Source organism: Phaethon aethereus (assembly GCF_964289735.1).
Source record: "Phaethon aethereus genome assembly, chromosome: 11".
Classification (NCBI taxonomy): Eukaryota; Metazoa; Chordata; class Aves; order Phaethontiformes; family Phaethontidae; genus Phaethon; species Phaethon aethereus.
The window spans coordinates 16,939,016-16,963,800 of NC_138587.1; the positions used below are offsets into that span (position 1 = coordinate 16,939,016).

At 66.3% G+C, this 24,785-nt stretch overlaps 4 protein-coding genes across 4 annotated transcripts in view; 3 read left to right on the forward strand and 1 right to left on the reverse strand.

Moving 5' to 3' along the window:
* ABHD14B (abhydrolase domain containing 14B) overlaps positions 1–1,129 on the reverse strand; it is a gene marked incomplete at both ends in the record, with an annotated part of 2,268 nt that extends 1,139 nt beyond the window's left edge. The window contains 3 exons of the mRNA XM_082004608.1: positions 4–173; positions 505–746; positions 922–1,129. Coding sequence (XP_081860734.1) covers positions 4–173; positions 505–746; positions 922–1,129 — 620 coding nt within the window. The remainder of the gene's footprint in view (positions 1–3; positions 174–504; positions 747–921) is intronic.
* A 1,103-nt stretch (positions 1,130–2,232) lies between these two features.
* ABHD14A (abhydrolase domain containing 14A) lies at positions 2,233–3,895 on the forward strand (the record flags this gene model as incomplete). Its single annotated transcript, XM_082004469.1, has 4 exons — positions 2,233–2,607; positions 2,745–2,860; positions 3,200–3,435; positions 3,713–3,895. Exons 1-4 carry the CDS (start codon positions 2,360–2,362, stop codon positions 3,893–3,895), a joined length of 783 nt encoding a protein of 260 aa, XP_081860595.1. The 5' UTR covers positions 2,233–2,359.
* A 1,854-nt stretch (positions 3,896–5,749) lies between these two features.
* Positions 5,750–10,045, forward strand: LOC309408621 (aminoacylase-1-like; the record flags this gene model as incomplete). The annotated part of the gene is made up of 14 exons (XM_082004509.1): positions 5,750–5,858; positions 6,494–6,558; positions 7,173–7,277; positions 7,390–7,484; positions 7,667–7,743; positions 8,012–8,101; positions 8,346–8,402; positions 8,512–8,585; positions 8,690–8,739; positions 8,935–9,079; positions 9,163–9,231; positions 9,326–9,405; positions 9,665–9,725; positions 9,881–10,045. The coding sequence occupies 14 exons, from the start codon at positions 5,750–5,752 to the stop codon at positions 10,043–10,045; spliced, it is 1,242 nt and encodes a 413-aa protein (XP_081860635.1).
* Positions 10,046–11,864: 1,819 nt separating this feature from the next.
* On the forward strand, positions 11,865–22,727 carry SEMA3G (semaphorin 3G). The gene is made up of 16 exons (XM_082004623.1): positions 11,865–12,102; positions 15,581–15,741; positions 16,783–16,845; positions 18,273–18,392; positions 18,948–19,038; positions 19,149–19,265; positions 19,518–19,660; positions 19,740–19,854; positions 19,960–20,029; positions 20,240–20,384; positions 20,669–20,900; positions 21,020–21,111; positions 21,364–21,405; positions 21,590–21,815; positions 21,949–22,088; positions 22,190–22,727. Exons 1-16 carry the CDS (start codon positions 12,003–12,005, stop codon positions 22,655–22,657), a joined length of 2,325 nt encoding a protein of 774 aa, XP_081860749.1. The 5' UTR covers positions 11,865–12,002; the 3' UTR covers positions 22,658–22,727.
* Positions 22,728–24,785: the final 2,058 nt, after the last annotated feature.

Sequence of the window (24,785 nt, forward strand, 5' to 3'; positions counted from 1 at the left end):
TGCTGCAGGAAGGCCAGGAGCCCCCGGTGCCACTCGTCGGGCTTGTCCAGGTAGCAGGCGTGCCCGGCACCGTGCAGCACCAGCACCCGGTGCTTGGGGAGGTGCCGCAGGTTGTTCAGGCTGGCCTGCCCCAGCTCTGCGTCCTGGTCCCCGTACACAATCAGCGTGGGCGTCTGCAAGAGGGGGAATGCATCCTGAGCCTGGCAACGGCACCCAGGCACCCGCTCCTCCTGGCCAGGGACACCCTGCAACCAGGATACAGATGGGAGACACTTGCCCTTCTCCCCTGCCCACCACAAGGGGAAACCAAGGCTCAGACTCCTGGGCCTCCTAACGTACCCTCTTTCCCTCCTGCTACCCTACAGTCACGTTCCTTCACCATCATGTTCCCCTTAGCAAGTGGCAACGGTGTTTCTGGCCTGTTTGGTCTTTCCCCTGCCCAACCCTGGTGCAAAGGTCCCTTCCCAGGTCCCCGACCTCCCTCAATCTCCCTCCAGGCCGTACTTTGATCTGTGTGTACTGCTCCGCTGTGAATTTCTCAGTGCAGATGGGTGCCACCGGCACATACGCCTTGAGCAGGTGGTTGTGCTGGAAGAGGAAGGGCAGGGAGTACATGCCACTGAGCGATGGGCTGATCACCACGGCCGGACCCAGGCACAGAGCCTCTGAAACCGCTTTCAGGAAAGTCCCTGGCGCTGGCTGCCCCACAGGTGCCGGGGCCACAGCATCCTTTGAGCGCCCCAGCCCTGAGCCATGGGAGACAGAGGTTGCCCTGTCACACTCTCCGCTGCCTTCCGACACGGAGAAGCCGGCACAGCAGGACGCCAGGGTTGCCATCCTGGCACCACAAATGCGAGCGGCTGTATCGGTTCCCCCAAGCCCCTACCTCGCTCCAGGGCCATGCTCTCCACCATGCCTTACCCGGCAGGTCGATAGCCACAGCTCGGTAGCCATTTTCGGCTAGCGTGGCAAGCGTCCGCAGCTGAAGCCAGGTGTCAGAGGAGAAGCGAATGCCGTGCAGCAGCAGCACCGTCAGCTTTGGCGCCTGCTGGGCTGGCTCAGCTTGCTGGTAGAAGAGGGTTTGGCCTTCCACCGTGACAGTGCTCTCGGCGAGCTGCAGGGCAGCCATACCTGGGGGGTTGGGGGAGCTGTTAGTGGGGGTCGAGACGTGAAAATGGGCCTGGTGTGTGCAGCGGCCCTGTGCGGCCTAGCAGAAAGGTCGGCCCTGGGGGGGTGCCGGTGTGCCGATGTCGAGGCCCAGCGGTGGTGGGAAGGCAGGCGGGCTGTGGCGCAGGCACCGGGAAGGCGGGGTTTACACTGGTATCACCCTCTTTTTGGGGGACACGGGCGTGGGGCCGGCTCGTGCCAGGCGGGCTCACAGGCCCGCCCCTGCCTCAGTTTCCCCGCCCGGCGCTGGGCCGGCGGCCCTTACCTGCTCCTCCGCCCCCAGTGCCGGCCGCCGCTCGCCTCCCGCTCCGCGGGGCTGGGGATGCCGCGCCCCAGGTCCAAAGGCCAGCGGGCCGTGGGGGGAGCGGCGGCACTGCCTCACGGAGCGCAGGGAAGTGCCACCGCCCCGCCGAGCCGAGCTCTACCGAGCCGAGCCGAGCGCAGCCGAGCTCCGTCGAACCCCACCGAATCCTAGTCGAGAGGAACCGAGCCCCACTGAGCTCTTATCGAGAGGAGACGAGCCCTATCCGAGTGCTGCCGAGCCCTATCCGAGTGCTGCCGAGCCCTTTACGAGTGCTGCCGAGCCCTTTACGAGTGCTGCCGAGCCCTTTACGAGTGCTGCCGAGCCCTATCCGAGTGCTGCCGAGCCCTTTACGAGTGCTGCCGAGCCCTAGCCGAGAGCCGCGCCGAGCTCTGCCGAGCCAGCCGAGCTCTGCCGAGAGCCGCCGAGCCCTTGCCGAACCGAACCGAACCCCGCCGAGCGCCCCACCCGAGCCCTAAGCCGAGCCCCGCCAAGCCGAGGCTCGTCTCTCGGCACCGGCCGTTCTTTCCCGAAACCTCGGCTCCAGCCCGGTGGGGCCCTGCCGGGGGGTCCGTGCGACGGCTGACAGCGCGCGGGGCCTGCAGCGCTGCGGCCTCCCGCCAGGCGGAGCCCGGGGCCACGGGCGCGGTGTCGTGAGGGCCGGGGCCGGGAGGGCCGCATGTCCCGGGTGGAGCTGAGGGGCGGGGGGGCCGGCGGCCGGAGCCGGCGGGAGCTCGGGAGGCCGGGGCCGAGCGCGGCTGCCAGCGCTGGGTGCAGGCCAGGCCGAAGTTGAGGAGAGCGCCGTGGTCTGGGGCCTACTGCCCCCGCAGCAGCGGGGTTTGGGGCTTCCAGCCCCCTTGCTGCCATTTTCCTTCTCCAGGGGGAGCGGAGATGCCGCTTGCCCGCAGCCGCCTGGGGCTCCTGCTCCTCGGAGTGCTCCTCACCCTCGTCCTCTACCTCCTGCTCCCGGCCGCTCAGCACGAGCCGCGCTTGGCAGGTGCCCGGCCGGACGAGGGGAAGCGGGGCCAGCGGGCAGCCAACGACACCGCGCAAAGGCTGGCAGTGGCGGGAGAGCCCCCCGTCTTCTACAGGGAGGTTTCCGCAGCGTCCCGGGCCAGTGGCACCGCCAGCCCCGGGAGGTGGGTCAGCCCTCCGGCTCCCAGGGTGGAGAGTGATAGGCCCTGGGGATCAGTCCCCGCTGGCCCTTGTGGCAGTGGGACGTCTGCAGGCATGGCATCTTCCCTGAACACCTTCCTGCCTGTCTTCTCTACCGCAGGCCCGATGTCCTGCTCCTGCATGGCCAGGCGTTCACCTCCAAGACGTGGGAGGCCTTGGGCACACTGGCACTGCTCGCCAGAGAAGGCTACCGTGTGGTCGCAATAGATCTGCCTGGTAGGACCATGGCACTGTGCTTGAGTTGATCCCTCTGGGCAGCTCCGGTCCCCCACCTCAGCCGCCCGTGGGTTCTGGACCTCTTTAAGGAGCTAGCGGTGGTCCCTGGGGCAGCATGCGTGGGATTTGGCTTTCCCCTGGGACGTTAACCTCCATGGCCACCCAAACCCGTTGGCTGGGGCTGGCTCAGCTGGCATGTGGCTGTCACTGTACATCCGCCGGGGCTTGATCGGGTGTCTGGTTTTTGCTAAGCTGGCTGAGCCCTGTGGGGAGAGACCATTGCAGGCTGCACAAGCCCCCCTGCTCTGCACCCAACCCATGCCCTCTGCCCTGTGCCAGGCTATGGGGATTCACCCCCGGTGGAGACGGTGGCCACAGCACAGGGCCGGGTGGCCTTCCTGGACCGTGTCCTCCAGGAGCTGGGCATGCGGAGGTTCGTTCTCGTCAGCCCCTCCATGAGCGGTCGCTTTGCCCTGCCCTTCCTCCTGGCGCGGGGGGACCAGCTGGCTGGCTTCGTGCCCATAGCGCCCGTGGGCACCAAGGACTACGCTGCTGAGCAGTACCGGCGGGTCCAGGTGAGGTGGGTTGTTGGGCTCCTGGGGGGTCCCTGGGTGCTGATGAGCCTTGTGTGCCAGCTGGCTGGAGGGTGGCATGGAGAGTGGCCCTGTATTGGGGTGAGGGGGACCTGTGCCCCCCTGTGCCCCTTCCAGCTCATGGCGGGGCCAGCATCTGCCTTTCCTTGGCTTTGCAGCCCCCCATGGTGACGGGTGCAGGTGGCCACAGCCCAGGGGAAGTGTGGTGGCCATGTCCCCCTCTGACAGCCTCTCTGGTTTTCTCTCTCCCCTTACCAAGACACCCACCCTGATCCTGTATGGTGACCGTGACACAAACCTGGGTCCCCAGGCCCTGCAGAGCCTCCGGCACCTCCCTGGGCACCGTGTGACCGTGGTGCCCGACGCCGGCCATGCCTGCTACCTGGACAAGCCAGAGGACTTCCACCGGGCCCTGCTGGGCTTCCTGCGCCAGCTGAAGTGAGCGCCGCCTTGTACCCTGCCGGGCGGAGGACAGGGGGCCAGGGTGTCCCGAGGGGCACAGCTGGCTGGCATGAGTGATGCCGTTCTCTTTTGGGGTGTCGCCAGGGTGGTGGTGGGGACGACTGAGGGTGTCCCTTGCTGGCGGGACAGGGTGTCGTCTGTCACGAGGCCAATAAACTGATGCTGCTCTGGTTTCTGCGTGTGTCCACAGGCGCCGCGGGGCTCCCCGGGCTCCAGCCCCACCTCTCTGCCTCTAGTGTGGGGCAGGAAGGCGCCCGGCCCAGCCCCTGCCCGCCTCCTGCCCCTGGCCCACCCTGAGCCCCCTGCCCGCCTCCTGCCCACCTTCCCCTGCCTTCAGCCCATCCCCTGCCCGCCCCTGCCCGCCCCTGCCCGCCCCTGCCCGCCCCTGCCCGCCCCTGCCCGCCCCTGCCCGCCCCTGCCCGCCCCTGCCCGCCCCTGCCCGCTGCCGGCGGCGGGGCGGAGCGGGGCCGGGCGGGCGCCGGCGGCGGCAGCGCGGAGGTAGGGCCGGGGCGGGCGGGGGTCCGGGGAGCGGGGTCGGGGAGCGGGGTCCTGCCCTGCTGCCTTCGTGTCCCTCCCCCCCCAAGCCCGCGTCCTCCCTCGGATGCCCCCTTGCACCCTTAACCACGGTACCCTGTACCCCGTGCCCCTTTGCACCCCTCCCCTCCCGCACCCCCTCACCACGGTGCTCTGTACCCCCTGCACCCCCCTGCACCCTTAACCACGGTATCCAGCACCCCTCTGCCCTCTTGCCTGTGCTACCCTTGCACCCCAAAAATGCAACTGCTGTACCCCAACCCATGCAAACCCCCTGCACCCCCTAACCACAGTCTCCTGCACCCCTCTGCACTTCTAACCCTGGTATCCTGCCCCCCCCCAACCACGGCCCCCTTGCATCCCTACCCATGGCACCCTGCGCTCCCCACAGCTCTAACCATGGTGCCCCTGCACCCCCCTGTGCACCCTCCCTGCACCCCAGCCATGTAACTCCTATTCCCCACCTGTGCCCCTTTGCCCCCCCCGCACCCCTAACCGCAGTTCCCCCACACCCCTCTCATACCATTTCTGCACCCCCTACTCCCATACCCCCCAGTATTCCCCTTCACCCCTCCTGCTGCACCCCCGTGTGCCCCTAAGCACCCCACATCCTCCTGCTCCTCCGGCCACCCAGCACCCCACAAACACCCAGTAGCCTGTCACCCTCCCTCCCAGTAGCCTCCCCCAGCCCCTCTGCCCTCTGTAAGCACTCGATCCCACCTTCACCACCCCTATTTCCCTGCACCCCCAGCACCTTGCACCTCTCCTGCACCCCCCAAGCAGGCAGTGTACCCCTTTCCTCACCTGCACCCCGTTACACCGGCATCCTGCCTTCCCTGCCCGCACTCCCCCAGCATCCCCCCAGACCTCCAGCCACTGGCTAACCCCGACTACCGTGTGCCCCTTCCCTACCCACCCTCCTTCCCCCCGTGGCCCCCTTCCCCGCCTCGTTGCCCACCGTTCCTCCCTGCTCGCTCCAGCTAGCCCTTCACTGGGTCTCACCCCTCGCCCCACGCCTGGCACTGCAGCTCGCCCTGGCACTGTGTTTGGGGCAGGAACGTGCGCTTTGGGGGGAGAATGAAAGGATGGTGTGGGGGGCACACCCCATCCGGCCCCGTACCCACGTGGGGGGCACTTCTCCCGTGGTGGCACGTCCCAGGACTCGCACCGGGGAGACCTTTGCCCCATCCCGCTCCGGTTTCTGTGACGACCGAGCTTGCTGGCGGACTTTGGAGGGGCCGGTGGGTGATTAACCATCTTGCCGCTCTTCCCCCAGAGCTTTGCAGCTCTGCTTCCTGACATGGCACCCGGGAAGCCCGGGAAGAGCACGGGGGCTTCGGAGGACCCCTCAGTTACACTCTTCCGGGAGTACCTGAGGATTGACACCGTCCACCCCAAACCTGACTACGGTGAGGATGGGGGGGACAGGACGGGGAGCTGTGTGGGGATCCGGCAATGCGGCTTTGTAGCTCTGGTCTTTGGACCCGGGTGCCCGAGTCCTGTGCCGGGGCTGTTTTGATCGTGGTGTGAAGGAGCAAACACCTCGGTGCCTTATCTCTGCTGGCGCCTTTGGTTGGCACAGGGACGTCTCGAGTGCACCCAGAGCTGCTGTTTGCTTCCTCCAGCCCCGTGCCCCAGGGCCCCCCCTTTCCACGCTGCCCTGGCTCTGGGACGGATGCTTGTAGTAACCCTGTGTAGATCTCCTTCTGTCAACGTTTCCATCCTCCCACTAAAGTACATCGAGATTTTTTTATTGGTGAGAAGCTCCCAAAACTCCTATGGAGGACCGTCCCCCTGAACTCACACCCTTCAGTTTTTATGTTTTCATGTTCCCCTAGTCCTCGCCCCAAAGGGACAGTGACAAGCTGCTCCTGTCCCTCCTTCTGGCCACCTCTTGTGCCCAGAACCTCCATCACCTGCCCGCTCCGGTCACCTCTTTCCTGGGAACCCTGGAGAGCCTTGGGGACCTCAGGGTCCTCGGGGGTTTGCAGTGAGAGGGGAAGGAGATCCCGATCTAACTCCAGGCATCCCTGCTCCTCCCCAGATGCGGCCGTCCGGTTTCTGGAGCGCATTGGGACCGACCTGGGCTTGGCCTGCCAGAAAGTGGAGGTGAGCAAGGGGAGGAGCAGCCCCCAGTCCATCATCCATCCATCCATCCATCCATCCATCCATCCATCCATCCATCCATCCATCCATCCATCCATCCACCCATCCACCCATCCATCCGAGCCCTGGTCCTTAGTGACTGGGCTGTTCGCCCGCCACTGCCCGGAGCTGGGCAGGAGTGAATCCCCACTGCCTGTAATCCTCTGCTGACCCGAGCCCTTCCGTAAGCCTGCGCTCGGGCTGGCCCCCGCTGACCTTTGCAGCCGCCTGTGCTATGATTAGCTGGGGACCTGGCAGGGTCACGTTGGCTGGGGACGTCCCTCCTGCCAGGGCTGGCCATGGGGACTCCGGGGCACCGGGGGAAGACGCTGGATTCGTCTCCCCTCCTCCGTCTGAATCGCAGCCAGGAGCTCGCGCCCGCGCCCAGGCTCTGTCTGGCTCCGGGGGGTGCAGGCATGCCTGCTCCTGCTGCCTGCCCTCTCCCAGCCGAAAGGGGTGACCTGCCAGGTGGCACCAAGAAACTTTTCCCAGGCTGATGCTTCCCGGCTCCAGCCTGCTGGTCCCAGCCCCTCTGTCCCCAGCCGAGACCTCGATGACCTCCTGCCCTCGCCCCGCAGGTGTGCCAGGGCCGCGTGGTGCTGATCCTGACCTGGCAGGGCACGAACCCCCGCCTGCGCTCCGTCCTCCTCAACTCCCACACCGACGTCGTGCCTGTCTTCGAGGTGCCGGGACAGGGCGAGGGGTGGGATGGGCACGGTGGGGAGGACTGTGGGTGGCAGGGGAACGGGAGGTGGTGCCCGCCGTGCCCCTCTGCCATCACGCTCTTCCCCACAGGAGCACTGGACCTACCCACCCTTTGAGGCTGTGAAGGACTCGCAAGGCAACATCTATGCCCGGGGTGCCCAGGACATGAAGTGTGTCTCCATCCAGTGAGTGGAGGGCTCTACGCCCACCGGGTGGGCACAGCATGGGGATGCTTCTGAGTGATGCAGGACAGGATACCACAATCCCCGGGGTCTCTGGGGCTGAGGGTGCCACCGTTTGACCCCTCCTGGGGTGGCTCAGAGCACGCCAGCCCCTCTCCTCGGTGATGCCCACCTTCTCCCCGCAGGTACCTCGAGGCCATCCGGAGGCTGAAGGCAGAGGGAAAGTGTTTTGCCCGCACCATCCACCTCACCTTTGTGCCTGGTGAGTCCCCAGGGTGTCCCCTCTCGGGGGTCAGGAGGGGCTGGCAGCTGGGTGATGCTCTGGAGTTCCCTGCGACATGGCAGCTGGGCACCCCCCGCCAGCCTCTGGTGGCAGATTTTGAGCTCCCCTGGCTCGAGGCTGGAGGGGTTTCCATGTCCAAGGACATTGGGTGTGCCGGTGGCACCCAGTTTGGCGTGGAAGGAGGACCAGGGGGTGGTGGGCCGGGGGACGCCCCGGTTCTGTCCTCCACACCAGGCTCTCCCTGCAGACGAGGAGGTGGGCGGACACAAGGGCATGGAGATGTTCGTGCAGCGCCCCGAGTTCAGAGCGCTCAACGTGGGCTTCGCCCTGGACGAGGGTGAGTGGCAGCAGGGCCGGCACGGGGACGTGTCTCCTCTTGGCACGCACCCCTCTGCCTGCTGGCACCACCCCCTTGGGCACCGGCACCCGGCACGGCTCCGGGGACCCCCTCGGGGGCTCCTTCCCCCGCGCAGTGACCCACACGGTGCCAGCCTGGAGGGGAAATGCTGCCAGGGCAGAGCAGAGGGGGGCACGTTATGGCATCCCTATGCCCTGCTGACCCCCGTCTGTGCCCACCGCAGGCCTGGCCAGCCCGTCCGACACCTTCAGTGTCTTCTACGGCGAGAAGAGCCCGTGGTGTGAGTAACTGCGTGCCCACCACCCCGGCCCTGGCTCTGCCAGGCGCTGGGGCACCGGTGCCACCCCGGGCTTTCTGCTCAACGCCTCCCTCTCTCCCCGCTGCCGCAGGGATAAAGGTGAAGTGCATGGGCAGCCCCGGGCACGGGTCCCGCTTCATCAGCAACACGGCAGCCGAGAAGATGGTAAGAGAGGGGGTACACCCTGCGCACCCCCCCGTGCCCACCCTGGGGCTGCCAGGTGCCCCCCCGCAGGGCTTGTCCTCACCCCCCCGTCCTTCCCTCCCCAGCACAAAGTCATTAACTCCTTCCTGGCCTTCAGGGAGAGCGAGAGGCAGAGGTAGGAGACGGGCAGCAGGATGGCGGTGGCTTCAGTTCGGTCTGTGGAGGGGGTCCTTGGGATCCCAAGCCAGGATCTGATCCGGTGCCACCGTCCCGTGCCTCAGTTTCCCCATTTGGGGGTGGTGGCGGGGTGGGGGAGCGCTTCTCCTCCTCCCCGGGTGGCGGAGGGTGACTCTCCCTTGCGTCCCCCGAGGCTCAAGTCCGACTCAAGCCTGACCCTAGGGGACGTCACCTCGCTCAACCTGACCATGCTGGAGGGGGGCGTCTCCTTCAACGTGGTGCCCTCCGAGATGGCGGCCAGCTTCGATGTCCGCATCCCACCCACCGTGGACCTGAAGGTGGGTGTCACGCTGGCCCCGCCTGGGAGGGGAGTGGGTTGGGGAGTGCCCCACTCACCCCCCTCCTCTGGTTTCTGCCTCAGGCCTTCGAGGAGCAGGTGGCCGCGTGGTGCCGGGGTGCCGGGGATGGTGTCACCTATGAGTTTCACCAGGTGAGGGGTCTCGGCCACCCAGGCACGTCGTGTCTATCCCTTCCCTGCCACGTGCCCACCCTCCTGCCCCTCACCTGCCCTCTCCCTCTGTCAGAAATGCATGGACCAACACGTCACCTCCACCGAGGAGTCGGACCCATGGTGGAAAGCCTTCAGCGGGGTCTGCAGGGACATGTGAGTAGTGTCCCCAGGAAGGGTCCCTGGCAGGAACATCCTCTGGTGGGAGCCGGGTGGTCCCTGGGGGTCTCTGCGGTGACGGCAGGCGTTGGGAGGGGGTGTCCTGTGCTGTGCCAAGGCATGTCCCTGTGCACCCCCAAAAGCGTCCTGTAGGGCTGAGGGACCTTCCTGGCGTGGTCTTTGCCCGCAGGGTGGCCGGGGGACAGGGGACCCCGCTGCCCCCGTGCCCATGCTGACGCAGGGTCTCACTTGTCAGGAAGCTGCAGCTCAAGCTCGAGATCTTTCCGGCTGCCACCGACAGCCGCTACATTCGAGCGGTGAGTGCCATGCCAGCCCGCCCATGGGTCCCCCGCCCGTGGGTCCCCCGCCCGGGGTGAGACCTGCAGCCCCAAGCCGGAGCCATGCCCGGGCGGAGGGGGACACACGGTGCCCATCCCAGCCACGGCCTCACCCCGTACCCCCCCATCCCCAGGCAGGACACCCCGCTATCGGCTTCTCACCCATGAACCGCACCCCGGTGCTGCTCCACGACCACAACGAGTTCCTCAACGAGCAAGTCTTCCTACGGGGCATCGACATCTATGCCCACCTCCTGCCCGCCCTGGCATCGGTGCCCCCGCTGCCTGCCGAGGGCTGAGCACCCCGGCGAGGGGCAGGACGGGGGTGCCAAGCAGTGAGACACAAGGATTTAAAAAGAGGACAGGGGGTGGGCACAGCAAATGACTGCCAGCGTGCCGGGGACCCGGCTGGCATCACGCCGTATTGGCTGTGCTCAGGGCTGGCCCGATGGTGACGCCTGTGCCAAAAGTCCAGGCTGTGCCCTCAAAATCTGGGTCCCAGCCACCTCCCTGGGGGTTGTCTCCCCCTTGCCCAGGTGCCTCCTGCCTTTCCCGGTGTTGGCAGTGCCACCCCCTTCCCCATGGCAGCTCCGGCTGCACCGGCTGTGGGGCCAGTGCCGCCTGTCCTCCCTGTGCCAGTCAATAAATCACCTTGGTAAGCATGGCCAGGAGTGGGGGTGTCTGTCCGTCTGTCCGTGGCGCTGCCTGTGGGGTCTCGGGGAGCCTGGGCACTGTGGATTTCCTCGGCACGATGGTGTCTGCCGGAGCGCTCCCCGCTCCCTGTGTTTGTTGGGCTGGGGGACGGCGTTGCGGGCAGGATCCTGCCCGGGCAGGCTGTGGGGCTGCTCCTCGGGAGCCTCCGCTCCAGATCAGCCTCGGGGTGCCGGGGGGAGCAGGAGCGGCCAGCGGCGCTGGGGTTCATCCCACTCCCTCCCTCCCATCAGCTCCTGCCGCGGTGCCGCTCCCCCAAACCCTCGGGTCCGGGCAGGCAGCGTGTGGGTCTGGGCAGGCAGCCGCTGCTTATCTGCCAGAGCTGCCTGCGGGCTGCATCTCCTCCTTGCTCTCACCCCACCCCGCGCTGCTCCCCAGCACCCACGGGTGCTGGATCTGTCCCAGAGCCACGCTGTGCCACCCGCCCCTGCGGTCTTCCCCGGGGAAAACAGGGCAAGGGCGCACCGAGGGCTCACCGAGCCGAATTGGGGTGGTTTTACCCTGGTTGGGGGGGTTGCAGAGCTGCTCCATTACAAAAGGTTGGGGGTCAGCTGGGCCCCCCCCCCCATACCCTGCCCTCTGTTTTAGCTAATAAAGCTGCTGCAGCCCTGGGGGGCTGGGGGTGAGGAGGCTGCCCCTGTGCCGGGCTCGGAGCGGGGATGAGGCCGGTGGCAATGGGGCGCTGCTGGAGGAGCCACCAGCTCCTTGGCTCCTTCCTCTCTGTCCAGCGCAGGGGGGAAATCCAAGGCTTTTGGGAGGGGGGGACACACACTGTCGCCTGCCTGTGCGCCGAGGCTCCCCAGGGAATCCTGTGTGGATTCTCTGATGTCTCATATGGCCAGGTCCCCTGACCCTGTAGGCCTGGGGGAGGATGGCATGGGAGTGGTGTGGGTGCCGTGGGGTGCCGTGGGGTCCCGCTTGCTGGCTGGGGTCCCTGCTCAGGGTGCAGGTGAGCAGGCGCTTTTGCAGGCAGACAGCGGTGCATCCCCGCTGCCCTGTCCCCTGCCCTGTGGGTGCACCAAGGCTGCTTGCGGCACCCTGTGCCCCCCTCGATCCCGCTCAGTCCCCCTCCCCAACCAGCCTGGCGTCCTCAGCTTGCCTGGCCGCTGAGGTGGGACTGGGAGAGCCAGGCGCTTGCTGGTGCTTGGAGATCACCCCACACTGAGTGTCCTTCTTGGGGGACAGGCCTGCGTGCCCTCTCCCACCCCTCCAGGAGGGCAAGGGGAGCATCCCAGCTTCCCCCCCTTGCTCCCCATCCCCCAGGGACGAGCCAGGGGGGTTGGTGGGGTTACTGCTTGGCGGGGGGGGCTGCAGCAAAGCATAAAACCGCTGGTGGCAGGCGACGATTTGGGGGTGTGGGGGGCGCTCGCTTCCCCCGGGGGATGGGGCCGTCCCGCCCCTCACGACCCCCCCGCGCATCCCCGCCGCCCCGTGGGATGGGGAGGGGGGTGGCGGGGCCGGGGCGGGCCGGGGCGGGCCGGAGGCGGTCGGATGGCGGCCCCATAAAGGCTCGGTGCCACCGGCGGCCCCGGGAGCGGCGGCGGGATGCGGGCGGCCGTGGCCGTGGCCGTGGCGGTGTGCTGGCTGGGGGCTGCGCTGCTGGCCGTGGGGCGCAGCCCGCCCCGCCTCCGCCTGCCCTACCGCGGTGAGCCGGGCGGGGGGCACCTGCCGCGGGGTGGGGGGGCGTGGCGTGGCGTGGCGTGGCGTGGGGTGGGGGGATGCCTGCCCGCAGAGGGGTGTCCTCAGCCCCTCGCCGCCGGGGCCGGGTGGGGGCTCGGCGGGGTCTCAGCTGTGGGCGCTGTGCCCAAGTGCGGGTTTGTGGGTGCGAGGTTTTCACGGGGGGGCACCTTGCGCTGGAAGCTCGGTGTGGGCTGGGGTTTTGGTGGGCAGCTGCTCTGCACCCCCCCTTCCCCACGAGGGGCCTGGGGGGCTCCCGAGGACGAGGAAGAGGGGGGTGCCGGGTGATGGGGCGGGGGGATGCGCCGCCGGGCTCCGCGCCAGCCCCACCGCTTCCTACGGGGGCACGTCTCCCACGTGGAGTGGGAGGAAACTGAGGCACGGTGCCGTTCGGGCACCGGCACGCTCTGGCATATGGGTTGGGTGGGTGCTGCGGTGCGTGGCTGCTCCCCTGGCGTGGGCACCCTCGTGGGTGCTCAGCATCCCGCCCGCGGCTGGGTGGGAGCCAGGTGGTCCCCCCGGGTGTTGCTCAGCCTGGGCACCCTCCCAGCCCCGCCCGCTGGGGTATGGGTGCTGGGGTGCCAGGGGAGCCCTCGGGGTTCTGCGTTGGGAGTGCTTGGTTTTAATTAAAACTCTGCCTGGGATCCTGTTTCGGCTGGCTGCAGCCCCTGCTCTGCCAGCTTAATCCACGGGCCGCTTCCAGCCAAACTTGAGAGGGAAGTCCGGAGCACCCCAACCTCCTCCTTCATGCCTAAATGCAATAAACCTGCTCCAAAAAAAAAAAAATTAAAAATTGTATAACGCCTTTCTTCCCCCCGCCCAAAGAGGGGCAGCCCAGCTCTCGGAGAGCCCCGGGAGCTGCGGAGCACGGCCCTATGCCAGGGGAAAACTGCTGTCTGCCCTTGTGCTGCCCGGGCTGGGGGTCCCCTGGCCCTGGAGCGCGGGCTGGCTGCGTCCCTGGCTCTGTCTGGAGCAGAGCGGGAGGCCCCGGGGGAAACTGAGGCACGCTTACCCTGGGAGGCAGCGGGCGCCCGGGACGGCTCACGGCTGTGCCCGATGGTGAGATCTGGTGCCTTCAGGTTGGGCTTGGCAGCAGGGCTAGGAGGTCTGGGGGTCCTGGCAGAGCTTGGCCATGGGGCTCAGGTTCTGTCACGGCGTCTGATCCACGCCAGCGCGAAGTCTGGCCGTGAAGCGCCGTTCCCCAGGTGTGCGGGGCTCCCCGGGGCCGGGCGGGCTCCTCAGCCTCCCGCAGGGAGCGAGCAACCTTTTGAAGCTTTTTTTTTTCCTCTTAAGCTGATTATTCTGTTCCTCTTCCAAATTGGAAACAGAAACTGAAATTTCCCATGAAATAAATTCTGCCACCGCCTCCTCCCTGGGGGGAAGAAAAAGAAAATGAAAATTTCAATTAAAACCATTAGAAGCCTCTGAAACGAAAACTGTGGTGAACTGAAGCTGCTTGCGCTTAGCTTGTCGGCTTGTGCTGTGCGTGGCTGGTGGCTCCGGCTGCGGGGCAACAATTTGGGGGGGCCATAGGGGAGGGCATCGTGCTGTGGGTGCGGGGGTGGCCGCGCCCCCAGCTCTCCCTCTCACTTCAAGCTGCTCTTTTCCTTCCACTTCGACTTCCAGCAGCGGCTCGCGTAAGAGGGGAAAGAGCATTTTGCTGCTGCCTGCACCAGGAGCATCGCAGCCCGGTGCCCCCCGAGCTCTCTGCTATCCCCGCCAAGGGACCCCCATCCACACCCATGGGGGGTGGCTTCTATGGGACCCCCACCCTGGGGGTAGAGGGGTGCTGGGGATGGGTGAAACATGACAGAGTGCTGCTCCCTGGGGAGATGAAGCCAGGGAAGGGGACGGTGCCCCGAGCTGGTGTAACTTGAGGCGCAGGAGGAATTTGTCAGGGCTGGGGGAGAGGGGGAAACCTCGCCTGAAACAATAAAAGGAGCCCGATGACTTTGCCAATGTTATTCTGAGCTGGGAAAATATTATTGCTGGGCAAGAATAGAAGGAGACGACAGTGTTTTCCTGGGCTGGGCCTGGTGATACGGGAGGACCCGAGATGCTGGGAGGGCATGGGGAGGAGGGTACCCCCGGGGAGATGGGGTGGTGGGGCCCCCGGTGCCAGCTCTGCCCGGAGGTGCAGGGGTCTTCTCGGTGAGGGTGGAGCCGCTGGGACTGTATCCCTCCATGCCACCAGCATCACCAGTTGAGGCACTGGGACTGCCTTTGAACGACTCGGCGGGGATGGGAGCTGCGTGTGCTGGGGTGGAGGCGGCTGCCCCCGCCCGGGGATGGACCCTGTCCAACTTGCAAGTCCCAGAAGAGGCATTTCCCACCAGGACGGGGGCATTGCGCCGCTGGCCATCTCCTCTCTGGAGGTGACGAATGGCCCCCCAGTGAGAGCAGGGCTTGGTAGCCCGGAGTCCTGGGCTGCCGGCAGCTGGGCTCGTCCCAGCGCCACCTCCTCTCCCATGGGGACATGCCCGGGGGATGCTCCGGCTGGGGCTTCCCTGGGGTCAGCAGTGGCGGCTGGCAGCCTTCCCCGGCGGAGGGTGTCTGGGGACACGGCTGCACTCATCAATGGCACTTTGTCCTCCTCCGCCTGACGGTCACGGTGGCCTGGCCCGGGGCAGTCGCTGGGACGGGCTTTCAGAGCCCGGTGAAGCTCAGCCGCTCCCTCTTGCCCTCTCCCGCTGCGGCAGCTGGCTGGGCTCCACCGTGCCGGGTTCTCGGCTTGCTGACCGAAAGTCATTTCCCACTGGCAGCCAGTCGCGCCATTGCCCCCGCGGCGGCGTCACCGCGAGGGCCCCCTCGGCATCCTGCGGGATTTGGGGGTGGACCCACTTTGGGAGCCTTGACTGTCGGACCCTGTTGCTTTGGGATGCGATGTCCGTCCCAGGGACACAGCGTCCCCGTGCCGGAATCCTCCCCAACAGCGAGGTCTGGCGGCGGCAGTGGGCTTTGTGTGCCCGTTTCCCCATGGCACTAGCCGGATGCCTGCCATTGTGTCCCTGGCTGGCAACCGGGAGGGACAGGACCCGCTTGCTGCCCACCCCGTGTCCGCTCTCGCCGCCCTCTCGGGCTCCGCGCGAGCCCAGCTGACGGCATGGCACGGCCCAGGCTTCGCCAGGCTCTCGCGCGGCACGGCCGCGGTAGGAACCCTGGGGTGGCTCAGCTGAAGCTTGCTGGGGGCAAACTTGCTTGGGACCCTGCTGCCCGCTGGCTGCGCTGCTGTGTCCTTGGCCGGGACGCGGAGCAGCACCCCGGCGCGTGCAGCAAACGGAGGGACGCGGCGGGCGCCGACGGGGAGCGGGACGTCCCGCAGGCTTGAGGCCGACGCTTGTGCCCACGGCTGGGGGGAGACGTTTGGGGCGAGCGGTGCTTACAGCACCCTGTGGGTCTTTGGGGCCAGGATGGCTCCTCCTGATGCTTCCCTCCCTCCCTGGCAGAGCTTTTGGGCACCAACCGCTCCGTCCTCTTCTTTGGCCACCGAGGTTTCCTGGGCTTCCGCTCCCTCTACCTGGATGAGTACCGTGACCGGCTCTTCATCGGGGGGAAGGATGCACTCTACTCCTTGCTCCTGGACGGGGCCAGCGCAGATGCCAAGGAGGTGAGCTGGGTCCTGCTGAGAACCCCAGGGTCTCCATCCCCACCCTCTCCCCGTGGCACCCTGGGGTATCCATCCCCACACCCTGGCCCCCCGTGCACCCCTCACCGCGTTGAGCAGATGGTGCCTGGCCAAGCCAGGCAAAGACCTGCCCTTGGGGATGTCCCTGTCCCAAGTGCCCTGAAGTCCATCTGGAAACTTGTGCTGGCAAGGGAAGGCTGGCCATGGTGGCTGCAGGGCCATTAGCCAGCAATTAGTCGTGATCGGCAGCCAGAAGCACAGCCCACCTGTGAGTCCTGGGTGCTGAGTGGGGTCTTGGACCCCGCTTTCCTAGAAAGCTGCCATCAGGAGAGCAAGAGCTCTCCGGGCATCCCCTTCACGGGCCAAATGTACATCTGAATGCCTGCAGAGACAAGGAGCTAAAAGCATCCATTATTGCAATGAGCCGTGCCAGGGCTCAGCTGGCAAAGCCCCCAGACCTCTCCTGGCTCCTTGGTGGGAGAAGTGACGGACCAGACGGACGATGCTGAGTGGTGGCTGCCCTCCTCCTTCACCCTCTCCACTTTGACTTCTTGTTTTTCAAACATGTTTCTAGCTGAAGAAAGAGGAGAAGGAAATGAAGTGCCCCTCAGCGTGCTGGGTCACCACGACGGGGTCAAGGGCTTGTGTAGCCAAGCTGCCCCTGGTCCAAGAGCCACCGAAGGCGTGGGGGACTCAGGGTCCATCACACCCTGCTGTGCCCCAGCACCCTTTCCCCAGGCCACCCGCAAGTCCACCCCTTTCCGAGCCAGCTCCGGCCATCCCCAGCGTGACCACCCAAATCCGGCTGGGGGCTGTGACCGTGGGTGCATCTCCCCAGGAGGAAGGGTCCTGCCCTGGGTCGCAGGGCGGGAGCCCTGGGCTGGGTGGGCTCTGGAGAGCTGTCGGCCCCTCTCTCTGTCCCTCTCTCCATCTCCATGCCATTGACAACCTGGGGACACGTATCTGCCAGGCTGGGTCCCTGCTGTCCCCCCTCCCTGCTCCAACAGGTCCTTTGTGTTTCAGATCTACTGGCCGCCCCTCCCCGGGCAGACAGAGGAGTGTTTTCGGAAGGGGAAGGACCCAGGGGTGAGTCTCACCCCATCCATGCTCTGCCTCGAGCTGGGGGGTCCCCTTGTGCCCCGGTGGCAACTGGCTCCCCCCGTGGGGCTCGCAGGCCAGGCAATGCCGGGCCAGAGCGAGGGACCACCCCAGTGCGCCAGGGAAACCGAGGCAGGGAGCTGGTGACCAAGCCTGGCCACAGGAGATGCTTGTGCTGGGCTCTGGAAAGCCCATCTCCAGGGCTCTGCTCAGCCCCAGGGCCACAGAGCCGTGGCCAGCGTGCCCCGAAGGCGGCTGCCCCGGGTGGGCAGCGATAGCCGGGCTCCGAGACCCGAGCTCGGAGGAACTGAAAGCTCCGTGCTGTGCTCCAGAGCCCAGTGACGTGATCTGGCTCATCCTGGCCGCCCCGACGGTGGGAAATCTGTAGCTCCCTCAGGTTCAGTGACCTCTTTCCCCAAACCTTACCCCTCTTTGCATCCCCCCTGCCCTGCCTATGGCGGGGAGAAAGTCCCCGAGTCTCCCCCGGCCCAGACGAATTGCTCCCGGGAGTCCCCGTCCTGCTCTGCCTGTTTATTTTACAAGCTCTCACCGACAGATCCAAGCCGGGGCGGGCTCGATCTTTTATTTTTCTTCGACATATATTTTATTTAACTTGCTATTTTAGAGGCTCTTTGCAAAGGGAAAATAAACAGCGGGGAGGCTGGGAACCCCCGAGGCAGCGCGGCGCTGGTGTTCCCAGCAGACGAGGGGCCTCGCGTCCCGCCGGGGCGGGTGACGGGGCGCAGGCAGGGCTGGCGCTGGCCGGGGGAGCTGCCGAGCCGCCGGTGGTGGTGCCCGAGCAGGGGAAGGATGGGAGCCCTTTTCCAGTGGGAACTGCCAGGAGAGACTGTGCGGGGTCAGAGGTGGCAGGTCTGCGGCCCCGGGGGTGTCATCGCTACTTGTCCGCACTGGAAGGGACGATCCCAGACGGTAGCGATTGGGGCTGCTCCGGAGGCAGCCGAGGATGCTCGTAGGTATCCGTTTCCGTCTCCCACGTTTCCTCCTTTTGTTTCATCCCCGGTGTGAGCAGGAACACGACAGGGAAGGACGTCCCAGTCTCTGGTCGTGTCCTGGGCGCCGGGAAGAGGAGGGTCCCCAGGGGTTTGGGGCTGGGCGTGGGCGCTCCTGCTGGGATGGGTGGGTGACCCTGCTCCCCCGGCCGGCGTGGGCTGTGTGATGGGGTGAGCGCGTGGGTGCCCACGGGCAGGAGATGGCCAGGTGCTGGCTGGATCACACGTGGTTCCCCGGGGATGCTCTCAGCGGCAGGAGGACCAGTAAAAAGCCCTCTCCTTTTGCAACGGGGCTGGGGTCCACCCAGATCGGCTCGGTGCAAGCCCTGCTGGTGGGTGCAAGCTGCCATCGCGCACCCCTGGCACGGCCCCCCGCGAGCCTTCCCCTCCCCTGCATCCCTCCAGACCGACTGCGCCAACTACGTCCGCCTGCTGCACCCCTACAACCGGACACACTTGCTGGCCTGTGGGACGGGCGCCTTCCACCCCGTCTGCGCCTTCGTCTACGTGGGGCACCGCGGCGAGGTAGGGCAGCGGCGCGGTGGGGTGCCCATCCCGAGCATCCCCGGCAGGGCACCGCCGGGAGGTAGATCCCCATCTTCCGCCTCCTTCCTGGGGGGCTTTGGGGCTGCCTGGGGATGCTGCATGTGGTGTTTGCCCCCTGCTGAATACTGGGGGGGGCGGGCAGGAGCCAGCGCCCTGTTGCCCGGTTGCCCCTGTGCCACCCCCTCCCCAGCTGCCCCACCTTTCTGGCCTGGCATCGCCTTTCCAGACATGTCGCCTGGGGCTGGCGTCCGGCGGGGGGCTGCGGCGTGGGTGGCGTTCCCTCCGCTCCCAGCTCGCTGCTCGGAACTCGGGTTGGCTGGGGTGGAAAGGCAGGGCCCCCCGTTCCCTCCTCGCAGCCTGGTGCCGTGCGGGCAGCGGCAGCCCTGTCCGTGCCGCGATGCCCCTGGCCAGGCTGACGGGAAGACGGTGGGGCTGGCGGGTCCCTCCGGTTGCCGCGCATCCTCGTAGCTTCAGACTTGCCCCAAAAAGCAGGGGCACGGCCAGGGGCTCACCTGCCTGCTCCCCCTCGCCCAGCACGCCTTCAGCCTGGACCCTGCCAGCGTGGAGACCGGCCGGGGCAGGTGCCCGCATGAGCCCAGCCGCGCTTTTGCCAGCACGGTCATCGGTGGGTCATCTTCCTCGGGGACCTGAGAGCCTTTGGGGTGCTGGGACCAGGGACGGTCCCCGTGCCAGCCGGGGCTGGCTCTCAGCCCTGCGGCGGGGTGGTTTTGCCAGGCGGGGAGCTGTACGCCGGCCTCACCGCAGATTTCCTGGGCCGTGATCCTGGCATCTTCCGCAGCACGGGGACCCGCTCTGCCTTGCGCACCGAGGTGGACCAGCGCTTACTCAACGGTGACGGCTCCCCTCTGCCCCTCCATCCCCCCGGCTGGGCTAATGCCAGGGACCACAAGCCTTGCAGTGGCCGGGGCACTCGCTGGCCACGGCACGGCATCCCCTGTGCCAGGCACAAGCAGGGAAAGGCACTGGAACAGCGTGGTCTGGGGGTCCTCCTGGCCAGCATCCTGCCCTGGCACGGTGCAGGGGTCCAGAGGTGGTGGTCATGCCCTCTTGCCCCAAATGACCGTGGCCGGCTCTTGCTCGTAGACCCCAAATTCGTGGCAGCCCACTTGATCCCAGACAACGACGACCAGGACAATGATAAAGCCTACTTCTTCTTCACGGAGAAGGTGGTGGAGGCGGACAGCAAGGAGCATGCCATCGTCAGCCGGGTGGCACGGGTTTGCGTGGTGAGATGCTGGTTGGGACCGTGGGGGACAGGGACACACCAGGTCACGGCGATGGCCCTGATGCTCCCTGTCCCTGCAGAACGATGCTGGAGGCCAGAGAGTGCTGGTCAACAAGTGGAGTACCTTCAACAAAGCCCGGCTGGTGTGCTCTGTGCCCGGCCCTGGTGGCATTGACACCCACTTTGATGAGCTGGGTAAGGGCTGCAGGGAGCTGGGGACCCTGCCAGGGCCGGTCCCTTAGTCGGTGGCTTTGGGAAGCTCCTGGGCTTCCAGGAGAAACCCCATGGTTTCATCCCCAGAGGATGTCTTCTTGCTGAGGACGAAGGATGGGAAGAGCCCGGAGATCTACGCCCTCTTCAGCACCATCAGGTGGGTGGTCCAGCCCCAGCTTCTGGGGACATCCAGCTGCAGCTGCCCATGACCTGCCCCTGTTGCCATCACCATGTGGCTGCTGGCTGCTCCCCGACCTCCGCCAGCTCTGCCCTGGTGGGTGCGGAGATGTCGGTGCTCCCATGGCCCCCACCGATGCCGCCGGAGCCGAGCATGGCTCTGCTCACCCAATTCACTGTCCCCTTTCAGCCATGTCTTCCAGGGCTCCGCCGTCTGCGTGTACCGCATGGCTGACATCCGCGAGGTATTCAACGGGCCCTTTGCCCACCGGGAGAGCCCCCACCACCAGTGGGGTGCCTACGAGGGCAGGGTGCCCTACCCACGGCCGGGTGTGGTGAGCGACTCCCTGGACCTCCCGGATCCCCTCCGCTCCTCCGACTGCTCTTCTGGGTGGGGGGTGATGGGGCTGATCTTCCATCTTCTCGCCTGCTGAGGCGGGCTGCCTATGGGATCCACCCCGGGACAGCTGGGGACCAAGGTCTGGCAAAGGGGAGGAGAAGATGGATCCCAAATTGGAAGGCGAGGAGGGACCCAAACCAGCTCTGCGGGGTTATGGTGGCGAAGGAGGGATGGGTGCTGGGGTGGCCAGGCTGAGCTGGTCCCCTCTCGTCCCCACAGTGTCCCAGCAAGACCACCAACCAGCCCCGGCGCCAGTACGGCACCACCAAGGACTTCCCCGATGAGGTGCTGCACTTCGCCCGCGCTCACCCCCTCATGTACAAGCCCGTGTATCCCCGGCACCGCCGGCCCCTCCTAGTGAAGACCGACCTGCCCCACCGCCTGCGCCAGCTCGTGGTGGACCGGGTGGAAGCCGAGGATGGGCAGCACAATGTCCTCTTCCTCGGGACGGGTGGGCGGCAGGCGGAGCGTGCAGGAAGGAGCCCTGGTGCTGGGGCTAGCGGCGGGCACGCTGCTGGGGTGCGTGATGGCAGGGTGCTCACACCTCCACCCTCCTCCTCCTCCCCACAGATGCTGGCTCGGTGCTGAAGGTGGTGGTCCTGCAGAAGACAAGCTCAGCCATGACTGAGGAAGTTGTCCTGGAGGACCTGCAGGTTTTTAAGGTGCCATTTGCTGCCCTGCATGCGAGGGAGGGGGGCAGCAGCATGGGCTCAGGCTGGGGACACACGTGGGCATGGAGGCTCAGGGCTGTCACCGCACTGTTTGTTGGGCGCTGGGAGGTCTCAGGGCTGCGAGGTCAGAGGGCGGCTGGGGGACATTCCCGGTGCCCCCCAAAAGCCCTCGCAGCTCTGAACGAGTTGGGCTCTCCGTGGCGAGGTTTTCGCCAGCCTCACGCTCGCTCTCCTCCCCTGCAGGCACCCGTGCCCATCACCCAGATGGAGATCTCCGTCAAGCGCGTGAGTACGGACACGGCTTGTCCACGGGGCTGGGGACAGGGCAGGTGACCAGGAGGGACTGAGCTGTTGTCACCAGCCTCTCGAAGCCCTCATGGTGCTTGCCCCAGGGGGGTCACGGCTGGGGACCCCGGGCGCCGTGCCCATGGGGCTTGCCAGCATCACCATCTTGGTGCCGTTCCCCCAGCAAACGCTCTACGTGGGCTCCAGCCTGGGCGTGGCGCAGGTACGGCTGCACCGCTGCGAGACCTACGGCACGGCTTGTGCCGAATGCTGCCTGGCCAGGGATCCCTACTGCGCCTGGGACGGCACTGCCTGCACCCGCTACCAGCCCTCTGGCAAGCGCCGCTATCGCCGCCAGGACGCCCACCATGGCAACCCCGTGCACCAGTGTCTGGACCAGAACCTGACTGGTGAGAGACTGGGAGGGGGTGCATGGGGCAGGGGGGCTTGTGCAGGTGCCCCGAGACGGCCCGGCAGCCACAGCTGGGTGCGTGGAAGCCTGGCTCTGCCGTCCCCGTGAGCCCGTGTCTGTCCTCGTCCCAGTGGATGATTTTGAGAGCGTGGAGGAGAAGCTGCTTTACGGGGCGGAGGACAACAGCACCTTCCTGGAGTGCACACCCCGCTCCCCGCAGGCCAGCGTGCAGTGGTTCGTCCAGCGGCCCCCTGACGAGCAGCGGGACGAGGTGAGGCTTCCCCACACCTGCCTTGCTCCCCTTGCCAGGACACGGGAGGGACGCAGGGCCGGACCCAGACCTCCCCCCCTCAACCTCGTGGTGGCCAACAGGTGAAGACGGACGAGCGGATCCTGCAGACGGAGCAAGGGCTGCTCTTCCGCAAGCTGCACCGCCACGACGCCGGCGTCTACTACTGCAAGACGCTGGAGCACGGCTTCACCCAGACGGTGGCCAAGATGGCCTTGGAGGTGATCACCAGCGAGCAGCTGGCACACACCCTCCCCCGGGAGCAGGGGGACGAGCCCCCGCGCCCGCCCTGCCCCGAGCCCCGGCTGGTGCCACAGGCTCCCAAAACCTGGTTCAAGGACATCATGCACCTCATCAGCTCCCAAAACCTGCGGCAGGTGGAGGAGTACTGCGCCCGCCTCTGGTGCGGCAGCGGCCGCCCCCACCACCGCAAGAGCAAGCTGGCCCAGGCCAAGCTTGCCCTGGCCGGTGTGGACGTGGGCAAGAAGGGACGGGTGGCCAAATCCCACGGCGAGAGGAACCGCGTGCCCCGGCAAGCGGTGGCCACTTAGAGAGGGCAGGGTGATGGATGTGGGGTGGCCATGGGTGAGGACCAGCTCCCTGTGCTGCTGATGACCCTGGGTGACTCCTGCCCTGGTGGGTGGCTAGCAGCGGTGCCAGCCCAGTCCCTCCACACCCCGGCTGTGGCAGTCAGGATGCCAGGGCTGGCTCCTGAGCAGGTCTCCATCACCCTCGGTGGCTGCTGGGCCACCTCTGAAATGGGTGGCGTGGTGGGACGCATCAGCCCCACGGCTGGGTGCTGTGACAGGTGTGGGGCCACCGTCACTGGGGCAGGCTGGGGCTGGGCAGGGCACACATGGTGCCACCGCTGTGCCGTGCCCCCAGGGAGCTTGCTGGCTGGCTTTCTCTGCAAATAAAGGGGCCGAGCGCGGCGCCGCAGGGACTGGCTGACAGCTCCAGGCTCTTTCCATGCCAGCACGGGGCCTGAGAAAGATGATGTCTGTTCTCACAGGGGGGGAAAACTGACCATCACCCCAAAAAGGCTCCGTGCCTGTGATAAGCCCTGTCGTCCGCCTCTGCATGAGGAGCCAGAGCCGTGCCGTGACACCCAGGGTGTGCCCTGGGGGGACAGGGCTCCCTCCAACCATCCCTGTGGCACCAGGACACGCTCAGCGGTACCAGCCTGTGTCTGGGTGCAGCTCCCCCCTTCCCCTCTGTCCCCCCTGAGACTGTTTTAGGGCTGGGCAGGGTCAGGGAGGAAAGCAAACGGCTACGGGCAGGTTAGACCCGTTCCTGGGTAAACACGGGAGAGGCACTGATGCCACCACCGTCACTGTGCCTGGGCGGGAGCCGGGACAGGTAGAAGGTGGCGGGCCCAGCACAGTTTGGGGGGGCTGCCCCCCAGTCCAGGTGTGTTTCTGGTGGTTGGTGGCCCTGTGGGGCTGGGTGGGACAAGGCTGATTTGGGGGGGCTTAATGCTGACTGGTGGAGCTAAACCAGCAGCCAGGGCCTCCCCCAAATGCCGGGGTTTGGGGGCTAGGTGCGTAGACAGCACCCGCAGGCTACCGGCTGCATCCCAGGCTGCCGGCAAGGTGCTCGCTTGCTTTCCTCACCCGACGTGAGCTCACTCGCTTCGCCGGGTCAGCCTGGGGTGATAAAGATCTCCCCCTTCCTGAGGCAGGGCAGCCCCACACAATGGTGTGAACCGCAGCCCTGCCGGGACGGGCATTGTTCAGAGGCAGAGGAACGGGAAAGAAAAATAATAATAATAATAATTAAACCCCCTAAATAGCTCTCGCAAAGCCAGGTCATGATATCATCGCTCCTCCCTGTGTGTGTGCTACAGTAGGGGAGTACCACAGCTCACTGCGGTGCTTTTGATGGGAGCAAAGTCCGCCGGCAGCACTGCCCTGTCGCACGGCGCGCCTGTGGAGATGAGCTGTGGGTCCTGACCTTCTTTTCCAGCTCCCTGTCCTAGCTCTCCTGCAAAATCAGGGTGCCTGCATGGGGTATCTCCTGGGGTGGGAGAGTTATGGTGGGGCTGGCAGGCTGGGACATGCCATGCAGGGAGGGGAGTGGAGCAGGTAGCACTGATTTACCAGCCAGACTGGAGCCAAGCATGTGGATTTGGTTAGTCGCGGGCCTGAGGGGCACTGGGGAATGATAAGCAACAAGTAGAGACAAGGAAGGACATGGGCGTAAAGCCAGAAATAAGAGACAGAAGTCCGATTCCTCAGGGCCTGGATTTAATGGCTCTGAAGCATGTGCAATGAACCACACCACTGAAACGCCTGCGCCCCATTGCCTCTGAGTGATCCCCTGTGCTCGCCAGAGCAGGGGCTGGGCTGCCCAGCCCCAGAGGACGCAGTAGGAGAGGGGGCCCAGGGCCCCTGCTGCGAGCAGGACCTGGCCCTGAGGTGACCTGCAGCAGAGGCTGGAGCTGACACCGGGGCCAGCAATGTTTCAAACCACGCAGGAACAAAGACCAGAAGAGACCAGTCCCTGAAAGGGCCTCCCCCTCCTGGTAAATCTCCGTAAATCTCTGTGGTGGCTGGGCCTGGCTCTCCTGAATAGGTTTACATCCATAAGGCTGGGGTAGAAGGGCTTTTCTGCATGGCTCATGTTCCAGCCTTGTCTCTCATGACAACCAGCCAACAGAGGCAACCTGGGTCCCTAGAA